The sequence below is a fragment of the Canis lupus genome, chromosome 5, assembly GCF_003254725.2.
Source record: "Canis lupus dingo isolate Sandy chromosome 5, ASM325472v2, whole genome shotgun sequence".
In the NCBI taxonomy this organism is placed as follows: domain Eukaryota; kingdom Metazoa; phylum Chordata; class Mammalia; order Carnivora; family Canidae; genus Canis; species Canis lupus.
In genome coordinates this window covers 77,617,595-77,638,840 of record NC_064247.1, presented here as the reverse complement: position 1 = coordinate 77,638,840, position 21,246 = coordinate 77,617,595, and the positions used below count along the sequence as shown (strand labels likewise).

The 21,246-nt window shown below is 38.6% G+C and overlaps 1 protein-coding gene across 1 annotated transcript in view; it reads left to right on the top strand.

The window, feature by feature from the left end:
• Positions 1–21,246, top strand: part of PHLPP2 (PH domain and leucine rich repeat protein phosphatase 2) — a 77,260-nt gene that overhangs the window by 20,763 nt on the left and 35,251 nt on the right. The window contains exon 4 of the mRNA XM_025426742.3: positions 15,671–15,861. Within this exon, the coding sequence (XP_025282527.1) occupies positions 15,671–15,861 (191 nt within the window). The remainder of the gene's footprint in view (positions 1–15,670; positions 15,862–21,246) is intronic.

Below are 21,246 nucleotides of genomic sequence, written 5' to 3'. Positions count from 1 at the left end.
GCTTTGTGAATATGTTTAATTGCTTTTAAGTTGATCATTTGTGCCTCTCTCTGTCTTCAGCTTTTAAAAAGTATTTTAGCAAAAGGTATTTTTAAGCCAGTTAACTAATGTGGTTGAAAAAACCCAACAGAAACAAGAAGGTGGGGTGTGGTTCAGGGAAGACTTAGAAGTATTAGCTAAAATACCTTCCCCTTTATATTTTTGCTCTTTTGGTTGTAGTGTTTTTGCTGATTTACTAGAATCATTATATCCCTTTGTCAGAATCTTGATCAAATTATACTTTTCAGTATCAGTTTCTTTTCAAGCTCCTTGTAAGAACCATGAACTTCTGGATAGCTCAAGAATTTTGAGAGCTAGGTGGTTGTCATCATATGACTTGACATTTGATGAATACATTTGTCAAATCTAAATATGTTGTTAAATCTAGAATTTTTTTATTTTTTTTAATTTATTTTTTTTAATTTATTTTTTTTATTGGTGTTCAATTTACTAACATACAGAATAACACCCAGTGCCCGTCACCCATTCACTCCCACCCCCCGCCCTCCTCCCCTTCTACCACCCCTAGTTCGTTTCCCAGAGTTAGCAGTCTTTACGTTCTGTCTCCCTTTCTGATATTTCCCACACATTTCTTCTCCCTTCCCTTATATTCCCTTTCACTATTATTTATATTCCCCAAATGAATGAGAACATATAATGTTTGTCCTTCTCCGACTGACTTACTTCACTCAGCTAAATCTAGAATTTTTAAATTTTGTTTCCTCTTGGTGCATTTCCACCCCCATCCACTGTTTTTCACTGGACACTTCAATAATGTAGTTAGACTTATTTAAGCTAAATACTTTCTGAATATTGCTTTCCAAATATACATAGTCTACTAATACTACTACTATTGAGTACCACTGATTGTTTACTGTGTGCTTTTATACTTGTGAATTACCCAGTTTATTACAACCACCTTATGCTGTAGGAACTATTACCTCATTTAACAGATGAGGAAACAGAGAACTTAAGCAATTTGTTAAAAGTCATACAGCTAGTAAATGACAAAGCCCTTTAACACTTAACAATTTTGAATTAATGACTCATTTATCAAACAATTAAACTAATAACTAAATGATTAGTGTATGTAGGCAAAATCATTTACTAAAGTTCCCTGCTCTCATTTCCCAAATTGATTAAATTTCTGTGTACTTCTTTTGTTGTTGTTGGGTTTTTTTTTTTTTGGTTGTTGTTTATTTCTAAGTAATCTCTGTACCCAGTGTGGGGCCTGAACTCATGACCCTGAGATCTAAAGTAGCACATTCTACTGACTGAGCCCCCAGAGGCCTCTTTGTATACTTCTTGATACAACTTTTGTGACATAATATCACAAGCTGGCTTTATTTAATGTACCTCACAGAAGATTTTATGTTTAATTTTTCATCATAACACTATTTTGTGACATGTTGTTCCTTAAAAGTTGATTTTCATTTATTTCCATTAATTTTTCTTCATTGCTAGTTCATGGAAGAGAAATAGTTGCTAGATTGAAATGAAATAGGAAAATCCATGGGGTGCCTGGGTGGCTCAGTCAGTTAAACACCTGACTTTAGATTTTAGCTCAGGCCATGATCTCAGGGTTGTGAGATTGTGCCCCATATTGGGCCCTATGGTAAGCATGGAGCCTACTTAGGATTCTCTTTCTCCCTCTGCTCAGCTCCCACTTTTTTTTTTTTTAAGATTTTATTTATTTACTCATGAGAGACACAGAGAGAGAGGCAAAGACACAAGCAGAAGGAGAAGCAGGCTCCATACAGGGAGCCCAATGTGGGACTCGATCCCGGGTCTCCAGGATCAGGCCCTGGGCTGAAGGCAACGCTAAACCACTGAGCCACCCAGGCTGCCCTGCTCAGCCCCTCTTTAAAAAAAAAAAAAAAAAAAAAAAAATTAAATAGGAGAATCCTTTAGGATTAATTTGAGGAGCACAGCTTGTTTAAGCCTATAAAACTTGGTTTAAAAAAAAAGAACAACTTGAAGCAGTAACATGCTCCTTTTGTGATTGTAGTTGAAAGTGAGTTCTTCATTGTATGTTTTATTCTGTGGTGAAAGATGAGCCTTAAAGTGCCAGTGAACTCCTTTTGAACCATTGAGACACATTTGCACTCAGTTATATATTGTACAACTGTTGGCACTGATACATTAATTTTCTGCCACCACTCGTTAAATTGTATGCCCAGGGTCTTCATATACCCTTAAGATATTTCTAGTAGAGTATAAAAGAGTACCAGTTTGTAGTACACACTATATTTTGGGAGGAAGAGGGTCTTTAAAAGAACATTTCCAAAAGTGGGCTCTATTAATTTAGAGAAGCTTAGTATAATTTGAAAAAATTGTGTTTTAAAAAAGAGGTTTTAAAGCTAATTATTTTTGAAACTGGACAGTATGTATTTATGGCACCAAAAACAAAAATAAAAAAACATATATCAATAAGTGTATTAATTATCTCTTACCTATGTAATGAATTACCTCAAAACTTATGGGAGTGCCTGGGTGGCTCAGTTGGTTAAACATCTGATTCTTGGTTTCAGCTCAGGTCATGTTCTCAAGGTTGAGAATAAGCCCTGCATCAGGCTCTGTGCTCACTATGGAGTCTTATGATTCTCTCTCTCTCCCTCTGCCCCTTCCCCTGCTTGTGTGCATATGCGCTCCCTCCCTCCCTCCCCCCCTCCCTCTCTCTCTTTCTGTCTCAAATAAATAAAATCTTAAAAAAAAAGACTAAGTAACTTACGGGGCACCTGGCTGGCTCAGTTGGTAGAACATGCAGCTCATGTCGGACATAGAGATTACTAAATAGATAAATAAATAAACTTTAAAGAAGTACTTTGTGGGGACACCTGGGTGGCTCAGTGGTTCAGCATCTGCCTTTGGCTCGGGGTGTGATCCCTGGTGCTGGGATCAAGTCCTGTATCAGGCTCCCTGCAAGGAGCCTGCTTCTCCCTCTGTCTCTGCCTCTCTGTGTGTCTCTCATGAATGAATAAATAAATAAAATCCTAAAAAAAAAAAGTACTTTGTGACTTAAAATGATAATAAATATTTATTATCACATATAGTTTTTGTGGGTCAGAAATCTAGGAGTAATTTAGTTGGATGGTTCTAGTTTGGGTTGAATGAGATTATATTCACTCTGTTGGTTGAAGGTATAGCCATCCAAAAGCTTGATGGCTGGAAGAATCATTTCTAACATGGCTCACTTGAATGGCTTACCAGCTTTTGGCCAGAGATCTCAGTTCTTCATTTTGTGGACCTCTTTTTTAAGACTGCCTGAGTGTCTTTATAACATGACAACTAGCTTCTGTCGGTAAGAGACAGACAGATGGCCATGCAAACACACACACACACAAGGCCTCAGTGTTTTTCATGACCTAGCCTCATAAGTCATTGGCATTTTTACCACCTTCTGTTTAGTAGAAGTAAGCCACCATTTACAGCCCACCCAATAGAGAGGGAAATTAATTTGGCCCTACCTTCTGGAGAGAGCACTATCAAAGAATTTGTGGACATATCTTAAAACCGTCACAAAAAGAATGCTTCCCTCTCACCTGATCCTCCCACCCCTCAGTTCCCAAATCCAGAGATAACCACTGTTAACAGAAGGAAAAATATCTGTGAAATATTCTCTTAGCAGCAAACAGCTTAGTAGTCAGCTTTAAATATTTTATGTATAGAGTCTGGTAAGTTAGCTAGAATACAGTGTTAATGAGGCCAGAGTCATTAGGGCCAAGTTCAAACCAGTTAATGTTGCTGTGCTTGCTGGATCTAAAAGGTACCCAGTATGCTGAGCAGCTCTTATGCAAATGTTCATTATCAGTCTTTCTGGAAAGGGAGTTCTGGGGAAAAGTGAAGTTAGTGGAATGACTGCTCAGTGGAAATTCATGGTAAAAGCTGTGGAAATAACATAATTGACTAAAGATGAGTAGGTAGCATGATCAATCAGAGATTAAGAGAGCACATCAGTGAACTCTTGATTTGTGTATGAAAAAAAGGAGTCCAGAAAGCGTGATTTACTAGGGAAGTTGTAGTTCTAGGGCTCTGTGTCTCAGAATAAGTCCCAGCCTGAGCATTTCTTTCTATACCATATTCCTTTTTTTTTTTTTAAAGATTTTATTTATTCATTCAATGAGAGATACAGAGAAGCAGAGACATTGGACGCCCTAGCCAAAGGCAGATGCTCAACCATTGAGCCACCCAGGTGTCCCTTCATATTGATCTAAAGGACTTCTGTATTTATTCTTAGTACACATCCTTTGCCTACTATATTTGTGACAAAAATTGTTTTCAGCCTATAACTTATCCTTAAATTTATTGTTTTTTATTGTGTAGAAGTCCTGTTTAGATTTGATGAGTCTTCTTTTAATGCATTTATATTCCTTCCTTTTCCTAGGTCATAAATTAAAGATTTATTTATCAGTCATAAATTAAAGATTTATTTATTCATTCATTCATAGAGAGCAAAGAGAGAGGCAGAGACACAGGCAGAGGGAGAAGCAGACTCCATGCAGGAAGCCCAATGTGGGACTCGATCCTGGGTCTCCAGGATCACACCCCGGGTTGCAGGCGGCGCTAAACCACTGCGCCACCGGGGCTTCCCAATACTTTGATATTCTTAAAATATGCATAAGATCGGGATCTAACTTTACTTTTTCTCTGTAGGTAGACAGCCATTTGTCCCAACAACATTTATGGAATAGCTTATCCTTTTCCTACGATCTGAAATATCTTTATTATTTTTAAGTTCTTACACAGGCAGTGGTCTATTTTTAGATTCTATCCTGTTACATTGGCCAATTTGTGCTAATACCAAAATTATTTTAGTTAATATGCCTATATGATATATTTTGATAGCTGGTAAGGAAGTAAGTACCTTATCACTGTTCTCTGAAAAATCAGGGAGATCTCTAGAATCAGAGAAGTCTTTGTGAAGAAGTAGTATTTGAGTTGGTTTTTTATTTTTATTTTTATTTTATTTTTATTTTTATTTTTTTTAAATTTTTATTTATTTATGATAGTCACACACACAGAGAGAGAGGCGGAGACATAGGCAGAGGGAGAAGCAGGCTCCATGCACCAGGAGCCCAACGTGGGATTCGATCCCGGGTCTCCAGGATCGCGCCCTGGGCAAAAGGCAGGCGCTAAACCGCTGCGCCACCCAGGGATCCCAAGTTGGTTTTTAAAAAATTGACAGGATTTCATTTAGCAGAAAGGAAAAGGAGGACATGGGATGGGAGATTAGACATTTCAACGTATGTCCTGTGAATCACAGATAATTTGAGTCCAGATTGTTCTGGGCGTTGAGTGCAATATCAGGAGTTTAGTCTTCATTTGGTAGATGACAGCAGGAAGTGACAGGTTCCAAGTGAGCCAGAGAAGGTGAATCTGGCACCAGTGTGGATAATAATATGGATGTAAATTGATAGGGGTCTGAAGTGAGGAGTGGGAAGGAATTATTCATATGACAGACTTTTTGAAGGAATGATCTGTATGAGTTGATGGCTGATTGAAAAGGAGAGTTGAATGAGTAAATCAGTCAACATGATAGATCACATCAATAAAAGAAAAGAACCATTATGATCCTCTCAATTGATGCAGAAAAAGCATTTTACAAAATATAGCATCCTTTCTTACTTAAAACTCTTCAGAGTTTAAGGGTGGAGGGAACATATCTCAATATCATAAAAGCCACCTATGAAAAGCCCACAGCAAATGTCATTCTCAATGGGGAAAAACAGTGCTTTTTTCCTAAAGTCAGGAGCACAGCAGGGATGCCCACTCTCACCACTGTTGTTCAACATTGTACTAGAAGTCGTAGCCTCAGCAATCAGACAACAAAAAAATAAAAGGCATTCAAATTGGCTAAGAAGAAGTCAGACTCTTCACAGATGACTTGATACTGTATATGGAGAACTCAAAAGACTCCACTCCAAAATTGCTAGAACTCAGACAGCAGTTCAGCAGTGTGCCAGGATACATATATCAGATATTCTATACACTAGCAATGAGACTGAAGAAAGAAAAGTTAAGGAATTGATCCCATTTATGATTGCAACAAAAACCATAAGATACCTAGGAATAAAGCTAACCAAAGAGGTAAAGGATCTGTACTCTTAAAAACTACAGAACACTTAGGAAAGAAGTTGAGGAAGACACAAAGAGATGGGAAACATTCCATGCTCATGGAGTAGAAGAATAAATATTGTGAAAATGTCTATGGTACACAGAGCAATTTTTACATTTAATGAAATCCCTATCAAAATACCATGGACTTTCTTCACAGAATTGGAACAAATAATCCTAAGAATTGTATGGAACCAGAAAAGGCCCTGAATAGCTAGAGGAATGTTGAAAAAGAAAACCAAAGCTGAGGGCACCACAATGCCTGACTTCAGGCTGTGTTATAGTGCCCTGATCATTAAGACAACATGGTACCATCACAAAAACAGACACATAGATCAGTGGAACAGAATAGAAAACCTAGAAATGGATCCTCAACTCTATAGTCAACTAATCTTTCTTCAAAGTAGGAAGAACTTCATACTTAACACCCCAAAAACAATCCAGTCAAGAAATGGGCAGAAGAGGGATACTTGGTGGCTCAGTGGTTGAGCATCTGGCTTTGGCTCAGGTTGTGATCCTGGGGTTCTGGGATTGAGTTCTGCATCAGGCTTCCCTCCAGGAGCCTGCTTCTCCCTCTGCTTTTCTTTCCGTGTCTCTCATGAATAAATAAAATTATTGAAGGAAAAAAAAGAAATGGGTAGAGGACATGAACAGATATTTCTCCAAAGACGACCTACACAAGGCCAACAAGCACTTGAAAAAATGCTCCACATCACTTGCCATCAGGGAACTACAAAACCTTAATGTGATACCACTTTACACCGGTGAGAATGGCTAAAATTAACAAGACCGGAAACAACAAATGTTGGTAAGGATGTGGAGAAAGGGGAACCCTCTTACACTGTTGGTGGGAATGCAAGCTGGTACAGCCACTCTGGAAAACAGTATGGAGGTTTCTCAAGAAGTTAAAAATAGAACTGTCCTACAACCCAGCAATCGTGCTACTGGGTATTTACCCCAAAGGTGCAGATGAAGTGAAATGACAAGACACCTGCACCCCAATGTTCACAGCAGCAGTGTCCACAGTAGCCAAACTGTGGAAGGAGCCACAGTGTCCTTTGACAGATGAATGGATAAAGATGTGGTATTATATATACAATGGAATATTATTGAGCCATCAGAAAGGATGAATACCTACCGTTTACTTTGACATGGTTGGAACTGGAGGGTATTATGCTGAGTGAAAGAAGTCAGAGAAAGATAATTATCGTATGGTTTCACTCATATGTGGAACATAAGAAATAGTGAAAGGGACCATAAGGAGAGGAGGGGAAACTGGGTGGGGAAAATAAAGAGGGAGACAAACCACGAGAGATTCCTAACTCTGGGAAACAAAGAGTTGCAGAAAGGGAGGTGGGGGAGGGGGGCGGTAACTGGGTGATGGGCATTAAGGAGGGCACATGGTGTGATGAACACTGGGTGTTATACTATACATTGGTGAATTGAATTTAAATTAAAAAAATGTGATTCACTGGTGATACGTCAATCAACAGAAGTACATTTCATGATGGAACTTTGACTTTTTTTTTTTAAATGCAACAATTCACTGAAGAACATTAAAAGAACAATGTGAAATGAGCAGGCAATTTTATAAGGTGGAATTGCCTTATAAAATTATTTATAATAATAATAATAATTATTTATTTATTTATAAATAAAATTTATTTATAAGATAAATAACTATCAAATTATCTATTGCTTTATTGTAACTGTACCGGAAATGACTTTAACGAGGTTCACTCTGACATGTGCCCATTGTGTTACTGAACTTCACAATAATTTATTTGTTTTAATATTGTTCAAAAGAAAATAAAGATCTTTCATATAAATGAAAAGGGGAGTTGAGGAAAGAAAACCTAAGAGTTGACACTGACCCTGAACTTAGGAGCCAGGATTACATCAGGAGAATGTCAGGACTTGAATTGTGAGATGGACCTGGTTCGTGGGGATGGTGCTGACTTGGTTTTGGGAATATTTGATTTAAGTGCTGGTGAGTATCCTGTTGGAGATGTCTGGCAGGTCATTGGAAATGGGGAACTAGAGCTCAGGACATACAGATAATGGGAGTAGGGTAAACGGGGATGTTAAAGCTGTAAGAGTTGTTATGATATCTTTGAAAGAAATTCTTATATGTAGGAAAAGGAGGCTTAGAGCAGTTTTCATTATAATAATTGGCATTTGTTTTATACCCTTACTGTATGCTGAGCACTTTCTCACGTGCTGAGCACTCTGTATACCTTGTCTTGGGTGATATTTACAACCCTCTAGATGAATGTTATTATTCCTGAGAGGCTATGCTATGTCCCAGTCAAATAACAGAACCAGGAAACAGATACACCTGTCTGCTTCTAAATCTTATCCTTTTAACATCTAAGACACACCGCCTTTTAGTTGTTGGAGAGAAAGTGTCGAGGAGGATGAAGAATCCATAAAATGAGAACTGAGAATGGCTGGGGATCATCCAATCCAACTCCTTGGTCTTAAACTCAGGAAACTAAGACCGGAAGACTTAAGGATTTGTTTCGATTCATGAAACTGGATGATGGAATTACTTTAGCCACCACTGATTTGCCAGGTGTTCTAGTGAAATACTTCAAATAGAAGTTTTTTTTGTTTTGTTTTGTTTTTTTGTATGAGAGCCTGTTAAAAGTTTGAAATTTATTGTGAAATTTCCTGTTTTGTTCTTTAAATGTAAATAGATACTTCATTTTTATCTCGTAATGTATCAGCCAATATTTATTGGTTTAACTTTTTATTTGGAACTAACGTTAGATCTTCAGAGCAGTTGGGAGATTAGTAGAGAGAGCTCCTGCAGGTCCTTCATGCAGTCATTTGAATTGTTCTGGTAGAAGTAGTGCTTCCATTTTCTGTGGCTTCTCTCAAGACTTTGTCTTTAATTTTCGGTACTTTGATTATATAGTCTCTAGGCTAGAATTTCTCTGGTTTTATCCTGTTTGGAGTTCACTGAACTTCTTGAATCCATAAGTTTATATCTTTCAGTTGAGTTTTCCTCTATTTCTTCAAATAATTTTTCAGCATTTCTTCTCTCCCTTTGGAGAACCTATTAGTTCAGTTTTCAGCGTTTTTGGCATGCCGCTTGGGGTCCCAGCCACATTTGTATACCTCAAGCATGAGCATAGGAATTCCTAGACAGCTTGACGGGGGTCATATTCCAGAGCTCCTTCCTCTTTTCGATTTCCTGGGGCTTTAGAAAGCCTGCCCTGTTGGGCTTTTCCCTCAAGGGCATCCACACCGCAGGGCTGCCAATGGGAGGAGGAAACCAGAAATTAACAGATTTTCACTCTGCTCTCATAGGACTGGGACTGCAGGTCTTCTAATAAGAGAGGGAGGTTCACACCCCTCAGAGTTTTAGGTGCCTATGTCCCCACTCCTGGGGGCTGGGACATAAGAAAATGAAGAAAAGGGGAGGGAAAGCAAAAATGAGGAATTTCTTCCACTCTCTCTGAGTGTTAGGAGACCCCTTTTCTATTCCTCAAGACACAACCTGAGGGCTTCTCCTAGAGCTCTCTGTCCACACCAGCACCTGCCTCTACTGGGCTGGGGGAGGTCAGAGGAGGAAACAGTGGGAAGCTTGCCACTGCTTAGGTGGTATTTTGAATTGTGGTGTTCTTCTTTAATCTGCCTGCAGCTGTTTACTTTTTGGGCTCCTTGTATAGCTGCTCCATTACAGTCTGTATGATTTCTTTTTAAAAATTTTTTTGTCTATCATTGTGAGCTCATGGACTTGTATCTGTTTGTTTTGACTCATTACAGCCAGTATTCTTTTGTTGCTCAGTTTGTCCCATCTCAGCTAGTGGGAGCTCTTTACATTGGCTACTGTCCTTCCAGCATGATTCCAGGATTTTTTGATAGCATTCTGGATTTTCCATTAAGTTCTGGCACAACAAGATGTCCTAAGCTCATCTTTTCATTGTCTGGCTCAGACCAGAAATAAACTCTTTTTCTAAGGACTCCTGATTCATTTTAATGAAAAATGATGTTTAGAGATTGTACTCTGGGCAGTAAAGGAACTCATTGGTACAGGGTTGCCCTTGATTGTTTCTTTAGCAACTTTTAAAATTACAGAAACATTCCATTTTCTTTATAGAACATTTGGACATATAAATATATAAGGAAATTAAAATTACCCTTAATTTTCCACTTAGAACCTTGGCTTTTGAAACTATTTTTTAATTAGAACTGTTACACGTTCTGAATATTAGAACTTTCTCATTCTCGTTTTGTTGTTGTTTGTTTTTTAAGTAGTCTCCATGCCCAGCTTGGAGCCCAGTGTGGGGCTTGAACTCACGACCCTGAGATCAAGAGTCGGACACTCAACCAACTTAGCCACCCAGGTGCCCCTCATTCTGGTTTTTGTTTTTGTTTTTGTTTTTTCATTTTTATTTATTTTTTTAAATCACTTTCAGAAGATCAGAGACTGGAGGCCCTCTGAATGTCTAGCAAACTCTAAAATTAACAAACAGCATGTTATTTCATATACAAATAAATTATCCAGAACACAGTTGAATGTTCCCTTCTGAGAGTGGTGATGGATTGATTTAGGAGTTTTTCTGTAATAAAATAAATTTCTTTAGAAATAAGGCCAAGAAAGAAGAGACTCAGAGAATTATATATCCACTATAAGATAGAACATCTTTGTTACATGTTTCATGTAAACTTTTAAAAAGACTGTTAGGCAATTTGAAAGCATGGTAAACCATATGAAGTCCCATTTTTTTTTTTACATAATTTAGCCAACTTTGTGTTAGGTGATACTATTAACCAGGATGGGGAATATAAAAGCCATTGGCATGTTTGGGGGGAATAATGAGATTTTTTAAAAGCAGTTTTATTGAGATATAATTCATAGCCTATAACACCCTTTTAAAAATGTACAATTCAGTGCTTTTTAGTATATTTGGAGATTTATGCAGCCATCACCATAGTCTGATTTTAGTCTGCTTTCATCACCATAAAATGAGACCCCACATCTTGTTTAATGGTGATGAACCTCCTGCCTTTATGGATTTGCCTTTTCTGAACAAGTCGTTTAAGTGGAATCATATATATTTGGCTTTAGCTTTTTTTTTTTTTTTTTAAGATTTATTTATTTATTCATTCAGAGAGAGCGAGAGAGAGGCAGAGACACAGGCAGAGGGAGAAGCAGGCTCCATGCAGGAAGCCCTATGTGGGACTCGATCCCAGGTCTCCAGGATCACACCCTGGGCTGCAGGCGGCGCCAAACCGCTGCGCCACTGGGGCTGCCCTGGCTTTAGCTTCTAAGGCTCATCCATGTCGTAGTATATTATCAGTTCTTCATTTCTTTTTATGGCCAAACAGTATTCCATTGTGTAGATAATGCCACATTTTGTTTATGCATTCATCAGTTGATGGACATTTTGGCTATTTCTACTTTTTGACTATTATGAATAATGCTACTATGAACAAGCACCTGTGTACAAGTTTTTGTGTGGACATGTGTTTTCAGTTCTTTTGGATATAGGTGTAGGAGTGGAATTGCTGGATCATATGGTGGATCTATGTTAAAACTTTTGAGGAATTACCAGACTGTTTTCCAAAGTGGCTGCACCATTTTATTTTCACAACAGCAGTGTTTGTTTACATCATCGCCAACACTTCTTAGTGTTTGTCTTTTTCAATTATAGTCATCCTATTGCTTGTGAACTATTATTGTGGTTTTGATATTTATCTATCAGGTGAATAATGAAATTGAGCATCTTTTTATGTGCTTGTTGGCCTTTTATATACCTTCTCTGAAGTAATATCTATTCAAATTCTTTGCCCATTTTTTAATTGTGTTCTTTGTCTTTATTGCTGAATTGTAACAGTTCTTAATTCTGGATACAAGTCTCTTATTATGTATATGATTTGCAAATATTCTCTCTTACTTTGTGAGTCATTGTTTTACTTTCTGATGGTGTTTATTGAAGCACATGAGTTTATTTTTGATGAAGTACATTTTTCTGTATTTTCTTTTTTGTCAATTTTATTTATTTTTTAAAAGGATTTTATTTCTTGGGCAGCCCGGGTGACTCAGCGGTTTAGCACCTGCCTTCAGCCCAGGGTGTGATCCTGGAGACCCAGGATCGAGTCCCACGTCAGGCTCCCTGCATGGAGCCTGCTTCTCCCTCTGCCTGTGTCTCTGCCTCTCTCTCTGTGTGTGTCTCATGAATAAATAAATAAAATATTTAAAAAATAAAAAAATAAAAGGATTTTATTTCTTTATTTGAAAGAGTGAGAGTGAGAGAGAGAGCCAGCACAAGCAGAGGGTGGGGTTTGGGCAAAGGGAGAAGTAGACTCCCTACTGAACAGGGAACCTGAAGCAGGGTTCAATCCCAGGCTGGGATCATGACCTGAGTCAAACGCAGATGCTTAACCGACTGAGCCATGCAGGCACCCCATGTCACTTTAACTTTTTTGTGTTGATACCTAAGAAACCTTTTACTGACTTTTAAGATCGTAAGATTTATTCCAATGTTTTCTTCTAAGAGTTTATAGTTTTAGTTCTTACATTTTGGATTAATTTTTGTATATAGTGTTAGGTTAGGGATCTGACTTTTTTCTTTTCCCTTTGGTATTCCAGTTCACCATTTACCAAGACTTTTATTTCCCCCATTGAGTTATCTTGGCACCCTGCTCAAAAATCAGTTGTCCATAAATGTAGGGACATTATTTGTGAATTCTAATCCATTGCTCTATGTCTATCCTTATGTCAGTACTGTACTTTTTTTTTTTTTTTAAGTAATCTCTACACCCAATGTGGAGCTTGAACTCATGACCCCAAGGTCAAAAATCAGGTGCCCTAAGTACTGTACTTTGTGTGCTTGCTCCATACTTTATAGTTAAGTTTTGAAATTAGGTCTATAATTTCCTTCAACTATGTTTCGTAGTTTTTACTATACTATTTTTGTTTTATTGTTTTTAATGCTATCTTAGATGCAGTTAGTTTCTTAATTTTACTTTTGAATTGTTTATTCCTTGTGCTTAGACATACAATTGATTTTTTAAAAATGTTATCTGGGGCGCCTGGGTGGCTTAGTTGGTTAAGCTTCCAACTCTTGATTTCTGCTCAGGTCTCAGGGTCCTGGGATTGAGCCATGCATCCAGCTCTCAGTACTCAGCAGGGAGTCTGCTTGAGGATTTATCTCCCTTTACCCCTCCCCCCACTCAGGTGTTTTTTTTTCTCTCTCTCTCTCTCACCCTTTGTCTCTCAAATAAAAATAAATCTTAAAAAAAATACAGCAAAAAATTTTTTGTATCCTGCAAGTTGGCTGAACTCATTTGTTGGTTATAATTGTGTTTTTTGTGGCTCACTTAGGATTTTCTACATACAAGATCCTTTCGTTTGCAAATAAAGATAGTTTTGTTCCTTTCCAGTCTGATGCTGGAAATTTGAGGTGAATGGGGACGTCTGTTGGACATGTCCAGGAGAGAATTAGATATATGAGATTGGAACCAAGGGAAGACTGAAGCAGGAGATAGAAATCTGAGGGCCATTATCATCTTTCGGATAGGGCAGTCTGGAGGCTGGAAGCCAGATTGAAGAAAATTGAGTAAATTGGAGGTGAGATAACAGAGATAGCTAGCTACTATAGAGGGACAAATGAGAAGAAAAGAGCCTCAAAAAAGTAAGCTTATAGTTTTTCAAAATATGGTTTGTGGACCACCTGCATTTAAACTACTTGGAATAGTTGTTAAAAATATATTTTCCTGTGTTCCATCCCAGGCCCTGTGGATTAGACTGTCTGTGGGTGGATGTCAGCGTCCCATATTTTATTTTATTTATTTTATTTTATTTATTTTATTATTTTATATTTTATTTTATTTTATTTTATTTATTAATTTTTTAAAAGATTTTATTTATTCATGAGAGACACACAGAGAGAGAGAGAGAGAGAGAGAGAGAGGCAGAGACACAGGCAGAGGGAGAAGCAGGCTCCATGCAGGGAGCCTGACGTGGGACTCGATCCCGGGTCTTCAGGATCACGCCCTGGGCTGAAAGCGGTACTAAACTGCTAGGCCACCCAGGCTGCCCGTGTCTCACATTTTAAACTGTTCTCACATAGTAAGTCTTAGGCACACAGAAATTGGAGTCACTGACTAAAGGAATTCCACAGTTGAGCCTCAGAGAGCATGGGAAAAAACACAAATGTTTTTGTAGCTTTGGCAGGAACAATGAAGAGGGTGGAGTTGAAGAGTGAGAAGAGAGAAGAACCAAACTCCCTGAGAAAGGTGGTGTTTGGAATATAGATGAGAGGATTGGCCTTAAATACAAGGAGACTTGGTTTTCTCCTAGGGCTAGTGATCGCGTACAAAGTTTGAAAGCTCTGAAGCCATCTAACCCATTTCCTCAGATCATATATGGGAAAACATACCTAAAAGGGCAACGTGATGCCCAGGCTCTGTAATCAATTCTCTAATAATATCAAGTACAATGTGATTTTCTCCCTTCCCAGTTTATTGCTGTTTATACCAACCACCTCATACTAATGTGCTGCTCGTATTCATTTCTGTGTAGAGTTAGTTTGGTTTTAGCTGGGCTTTAATCAAGAACCTGTCTTCTGTCATCATGTGCTGTTTTGTTCACTTTATCTCAGCCTTACAAAGATTTTTAAGAAATACAAAAAGAAAACAGCTCTTGAATGCACATATGAGCCTCTGCCACCATGACTGGGATAGTGGATTGAAATATCAGCCATAAGCTTTTCCTCACAAGGAACAGGAAAATGGAGTAATGTGTACAGAACCAGAAAGCTCCCATATTTATTAATTTCTTCCTTCTAGAATAGACTAATCACAATAGTGACGGTCATTTATTCAGTACTTAAAAAAAAAAGATGTTATTAGTTCATGAGAGAGAGAGAGAGGAGCAGGCAGGCAGAGACACAGGCAGAGGGAGAAGCAGGCTCCATACAGGAAGCCTGATGTGGGATTCGATCCTGGGACTCCAGGATCATGCCCTGGGCCGAAGGCAGGCGCTCAATTGCTAAGCCAGCCAGGTGTCCCTTTCAGTGACTTTTGTTACCTAGAACTATGCTCAGTACTTTACATTAATTATCCTAATTTTTTAAAATAAGAAAACCCTAAAGTAGTATTATGATCCAAACTGTAAGTGAAGAAAGTCAACCTCAGTGATTATGTTAAGTAGTTCAGAGAAACAAAGTTAAGTGTCAGAACCAGAATTCAAACTCAGGTTTGCATATCTGGCCCCCAAGTCTATGCCTTTCTCTGTACGTGGGACTGTGTTGGAAGAAGAATTAACAGTAGCATCCAAAATAAAATCTTGGTCCCTAGCACTAAATCCACAGTACTTCCATTGTATAACTTCAGTGATGGATAACATTTTAGGACTGAGATCTTATTTTGTAATATTTATATTGCTTTGATAACTTAAATCTGTAAACAAGGTTGCTGAATGTTGACACACAATACTTTCTTTTTCCTTACAAGAGTCTATTACTTGAATGGTGATTTCTGAAGTTCTTTTTTCTTGTAGAAAAACCATGCCAGATGGATCATCTGGATCGAATCCTTCTGTCTGGCATCTATAACGTACGCAAGGGAAAGACCCAGCTGCATAAGTGGGCTGAACGCCTAGTTGTTCTCTGTGGCACCTGCCTCATCGTTTCCTCAGTGAAGGATTGTCAGACTGGAAAGATGCACATTTTGCCTCTGGTTGGGGGAAAGGTAAGACTCATAAAAAATGAATTATTCTTCATTTGTTTGATCTTCTTAATTTAAATCACATTTGCTTTTCAGCACTTTACCCACATCTTTTTAAAGAAGCCAGGATTAATATTATTTAAGATTGCATTATAAAGTTTGTTTTTTAGAGTTCTTAGGTTTAACCAGAAGAAACCTACTCAGGCTAAATTTTTTTTTTTTTAAGGTTTTATTTATTTCCTCATGAGAGACAGAGAGAGAGAGAGAACCAGAGACACAGGCAGAGGGAGAAGCAGGCTCCACACAGGGAGCCCGACATGGGACTCGATCCCAGGTGTCCAGGATCACGCCCTTGGCTGAAAGTGGCGCCAAACCACTGAGCCACCGGGCTGCCCCTAAATTTTTTTTTTTTTAGATTCATTTATTGGGACACCTGGGTAGCTCAGTGGTTGGGTGTCTGTCTTCAGCTCAGGGCGTAATCCTGGGGTGCAGAGATCAAGTCCCACATAGGGGAGCCTGCTTCTCCCTCTGCCTATGTCTCTGCCTCTCTCTCCCTGTGTCTCTCATGAATAAATAAATAAAATCTTTAGAAAAACTTAAACAATTTATTTATTTTAGAGAGAGTGTGCAAGCAAGGAGAGGGCAAAGGGAGAGGGAGAAGAGAAGCAGACTCCCTGCTGAGTGCAGAACCAATGCTGGGTTCAATCTCACAATCTCATGATCTCACAACCTCAAGACCCATGAGATCATGACCTGAGCTGAAACCAAGTCAGATGATTAACCGATGGAGCCACCCAGGCATGCCACCCACTCAGGCTAATTTAAACATAAAACAAGTTTATTTATATCATAGATTTTCTGGGAGGTCCAAAGTCTGTCCATACCCCAAATTCTGCTGTGGAACCCATTTGTTGATACCTCTGCCTCTACTGCTAGATAGGCACTGATTACACCCAGATAGAGTGCTGCCACTTGTAGCCTCCTGCCACATCCATCCCCAAAATAGATTCTTTCCAGCTTCTCCTTTTTCCTCATTAGAATAAAATTGAAAGTCAGGAGTGGTCACAAGCACCTCTCTAGCACCTCTCTAGACCTCTCTAGTCTATTTCTGGACTGTGCTAAAGAATTCCCCATCCTAGGCAGAGAGTTCACTTGCAAGTCTGTCAAACTGAAAGATGACTGGAAACAGATATGTTAATATTTATATGAAGCTATACATCATTTTGTTTATTTTCCATGTTGAATATCACAAAACAGTCTGAATTTTAGAAAACTTCCAGACAAAGTGACCTAGTGAATTTATGCTTTGAGATGTCCAAAATGGTCCAGATGCACAGCAATATAGATAAAATATATTCAAAATGTAAATATATAAAAAGACATAGCTAGGTTATAGAATATAAAATAGAAATGTACATGGTGAGTGGGTCTGAATCTGAGGGCCTCCTGGGTTCTGGGCCTGAAAGGTTGTGCCAGTCTTATATAAGTTTTTGGGTTTAAAAGTCCTCTGTTGATGAGAGGAACCTGGACTAGGCTTATTCCTTGAACAGGAGATGAATGGTAGATTCTCTGCTCCCAAAGGAATGCTGGAGATAACAAAAATAAAAGAATAACCAGCCCCAAAACTGCTGTTAACAAACTTACTGGAACCAAGTCTTGTTCTAGCTGTGGTTCTAGAGAGGTGGAAGGACTCAGTTATGTGATCTGTGACCAGATTTGTGACCAGGAAGTGAACAAGCCCCCACTGAATGAATGTGCACACTCCAGTATCAACCAGGGGCAGGAACCTGGTTCAGTCTTGGAGGCTAAAAGATAGAATGAAAAAAATAGGTTAAAAAAAAAGATATCCCCCTGCCCCCCAAAAAGAAAAGAATACAACAAAGGAAAGGAAATTCAAAGAGAAGGTACAAAAAATAAGAAACAGTGATGAGTGCAGATATTGATAAAATATAGTGGTAAAGTTAATACTGATTGTAAAAAGTTTAAATTTTTGTATTTTATCATTTTTATATATTTTAAATGATTTTATTTATTCATGAGAGACACAGAGAGAGGCAGAGACATAGGCTTGTGAGGAGCCCGATGTGGTACTTGATCCCAGGACCCCAGGACCACGACCTGAGCCAAAAGGAGATGCTCAATCACTGAGCCACCCAAGAGCTCTTTTGTATTTTATTTTATTTTTTTTTCTTTTGTATTTTAAATATAATTTAAGCTACGAATGCTCAAACTACCCTGAATGATATTTAAGATGTAGTGGTATGTTCAATGAGTAACATGTGATACAGTCTTGGAATAAGAGAATAGAAACACCAAGTAACTTTTAACTTTATTAGGAAAAAACCTTAAGTATGAATGTAAAAATTTATAGGATAGCCACTAAAAGTAGAATGGGAAAAGAAAATATCAAAAATTTGTAATGCTAAAAGAAGGCAGGAAAAGAATGGAGAGAAAGGAACAAAATGATTAGGTGATGAATTATCATAAATTATAGTGACAGGAACATATCGAAATATATCCGTAATCATACTAATTGTGATTGTCAAGTTGTCATTTAAAATCCCAGTACTTGTTATAAGAGATCTTCCCAACACTTAGAAGATTGAATGTGAAATGGTGGGAAAATTGTGCTAATCAAATAGCAACCAAAAGAAAATTGGTTATATTAACATCATACAAAACATTTTTTAAAAAAGATGTTTGTTTATTTATTTGGGAGAGAGAGAGCATGGGCCAGGGGAGGGGCAGAGGGAGAAGGAGAAGCAGACACCCTGCTGAGCAGGGAGCCCTACATAGGGCTTGATCTTAGGACCCCAAGATCATGACTTGAGTGGAAGGCAGACAGCGGACACTTAACTGAGCCATCCAGATGTCTCCATACAAAACATTTTAATGAGAGTTTATCTGCAACAAAGGACTGTCTCCAGAATACATAAAGAACTTTTATACCACAGTGAGACAAAGTCAGATAACCTAGTAAAAAGGCAGAAGAGTTGAGCAGATCCTTTACCAGTGAAGATCTTCAGATGGCAAGTAAGTACATAGGAAGATTCTCACCATTATGAGTCATTAGGGAAATGCAAGTCAATATCACAGAGAGATTCTACTATACTGCTAGGATAACTAAAATCAAAAGACTGATAAGTACCAAATTTAGCAAAGATGAGGAGCAACTGGAATGCTCCTACATCATTGATGGGAGTACAGTCACTTTGGAAAACAGTTTTTCATTTCTTATAAACTTAAACATATGCATATCAGATGGCCCAGCATTTCTCATAGGTATTGGGAAATGAACATCTGTCTTTACAAAGACTTTAAGTGAATGTTCATAGCAGCTTTATTCACAGTTGTCAAAAACCATATGTTCATTGACTACTGGTGAAAATGATAAACAAATGTGGCACATTCCACACAATGGAATATTACTGAGCAATAAAAAGGAATAAACTGCTGATATACATCAAAATAAGGATGAATCTCAAAAGCATTTTTTTTTAAAGATTTATTTATTTAGTTTAGAGCACGTGTGTGCAAAAGAGGGAAAAAGAAAGGTAGAGAGTGTGAGTGCAAGGGCGGGAGTGGGGGGAAGCAGAGGGAAAGGCAGAAAGAGAATCTCAGATTTACAAACCTTTCTCAGTATTTGATTTTATGAGTATATTTTTCTGTGTCAAATATCCCATAGTAAAATATTTAAAAGATTGTTCTAAAACAGTCATTAGTATCTGTTCTTCATTTCAATAAGATCCTTTATTTTGACACTGATTTGCATGATTTATTACTAATACAAAATATTCCTATTGTGAGCATTGCAATTGAATGTTATGAATATTATTTAATTTTATTGGGATCTTTTCTTTTTTTTAAGATTTTATTTATTGGAGAAAAAGCATGAGCATGCAAGAGTGGTGGGGAGAGACAGAGGGAGAGGGACAAGCAGACTCCTTGCTGAACACGAAGTCCAAAGTAGGGCTCCATCTCAGGACCCTGGTGATATCATGACCTGAGCCAAATTCAGATATTTTTTTTTCTTTTTTTAAGATTTTATTTATTTATTTATGAGAGAGAGAGGGAGAGGAGAGAGGCAGAGACACAGGCAGAGACACAGGCAGAGGGAGAAGCAGGCTCCATGCAGGGAGCCTGATACAGGACTTGATCCCGGGACCCCAGGATCATGCCCTGGGCCAAAGGCAGGCACTAAACCACCGAGCCACCCAGGGATCCCCAAAGTCAGATGCTTCACTGACAGAGCCACCCAGGTCGTCTTATTGGGATCTTTTCTGCTTAAATTGTTTTGTTTCTGCTATTTGATTCAGTCTTTACTTGGCACCAGAAACCTAATGATTTATGAGTATAATTTGGAAGTTTGCAGCTGACTCACCAAGATTCAATAGTTAGGACATATCAAAGTGAGATGTCAGACAAAGATGTAAGTGGTTCCATAACTATAAAGACTTCATCTTCATCAAAGCTATGTGAATTGGGTTGTTGGATTTGGGGGGAGAAATGCTTTGAAGAGAACAACTATTGTGCTATGAATCCCTATAGCCACCTCAATGGGAAATGGAGGAGGTTTCTGCCTTTTTCTTCAGTCTAGTGAAAGAGGTTTCAGCAGAACTCATGAGAGCTAAATATGGGTACCCTGAAGTAAGGGGACCATAGTGGATTGGTATCCTGCCCTCTGACCAAGAAGTCTTGAGGCCAAGACATGAGTCTGTCACCAGAGCAGCCAGGTAGCCTAAGAGCCTAGCTCACCATTGGGATCATTGTGTGCTCCTTGGGTTTGTTAGTATGTGACCCAGATGGGTTGAGAGAAAAAAGGCCAGTGGGTGGATTCTCTTAGAACTTGTCTAGTAGGTCCATCTTTTTTTTTTTTTTTTTTAATTTTTTTAATTTTTATTTATTTATGATAGTCACAGAGAGAGAGAGAGAGGCAGAGACACAGGCAGAGGGAGAAGCAGGCTCCATGCACCGGGAGCCCGACGTGGGATTCGATCCCGGGTCTCCAGGATCGTGCCCCGGGCCAAAGGCAGGCGCCAAACCGCTGCGCCACCCAGGGATCCCTAGTAGGTCCATCTTGAAGGGGAAATAGACTTCCCTTGAGGACAGGCTGTCAGTGGACTACAGGATTCCTTCATGTCTGAGGAGGGAGTAGTCAACTGCTGGAATAGCATGCATTAGCCAGGTCAAGGGATCTGTAAGTGAGAAGCCATTGTTGTTTGGATTAGGGTGGGGGTGACCAAAAGAACCCTTAAAAAGACCTATTGAGGAAAAGCCTCCATTTAAAATCTGCTAGGGCCAGATCTGTGAAGTCAGGTTATGACTCTGCTTGTCTAGTAAGAACAAGACAAGCAGAGCTTTTATCTTTCCTGTCATTCCTCCCCTTCTACTTCAGCCCTGGAGGAAGTA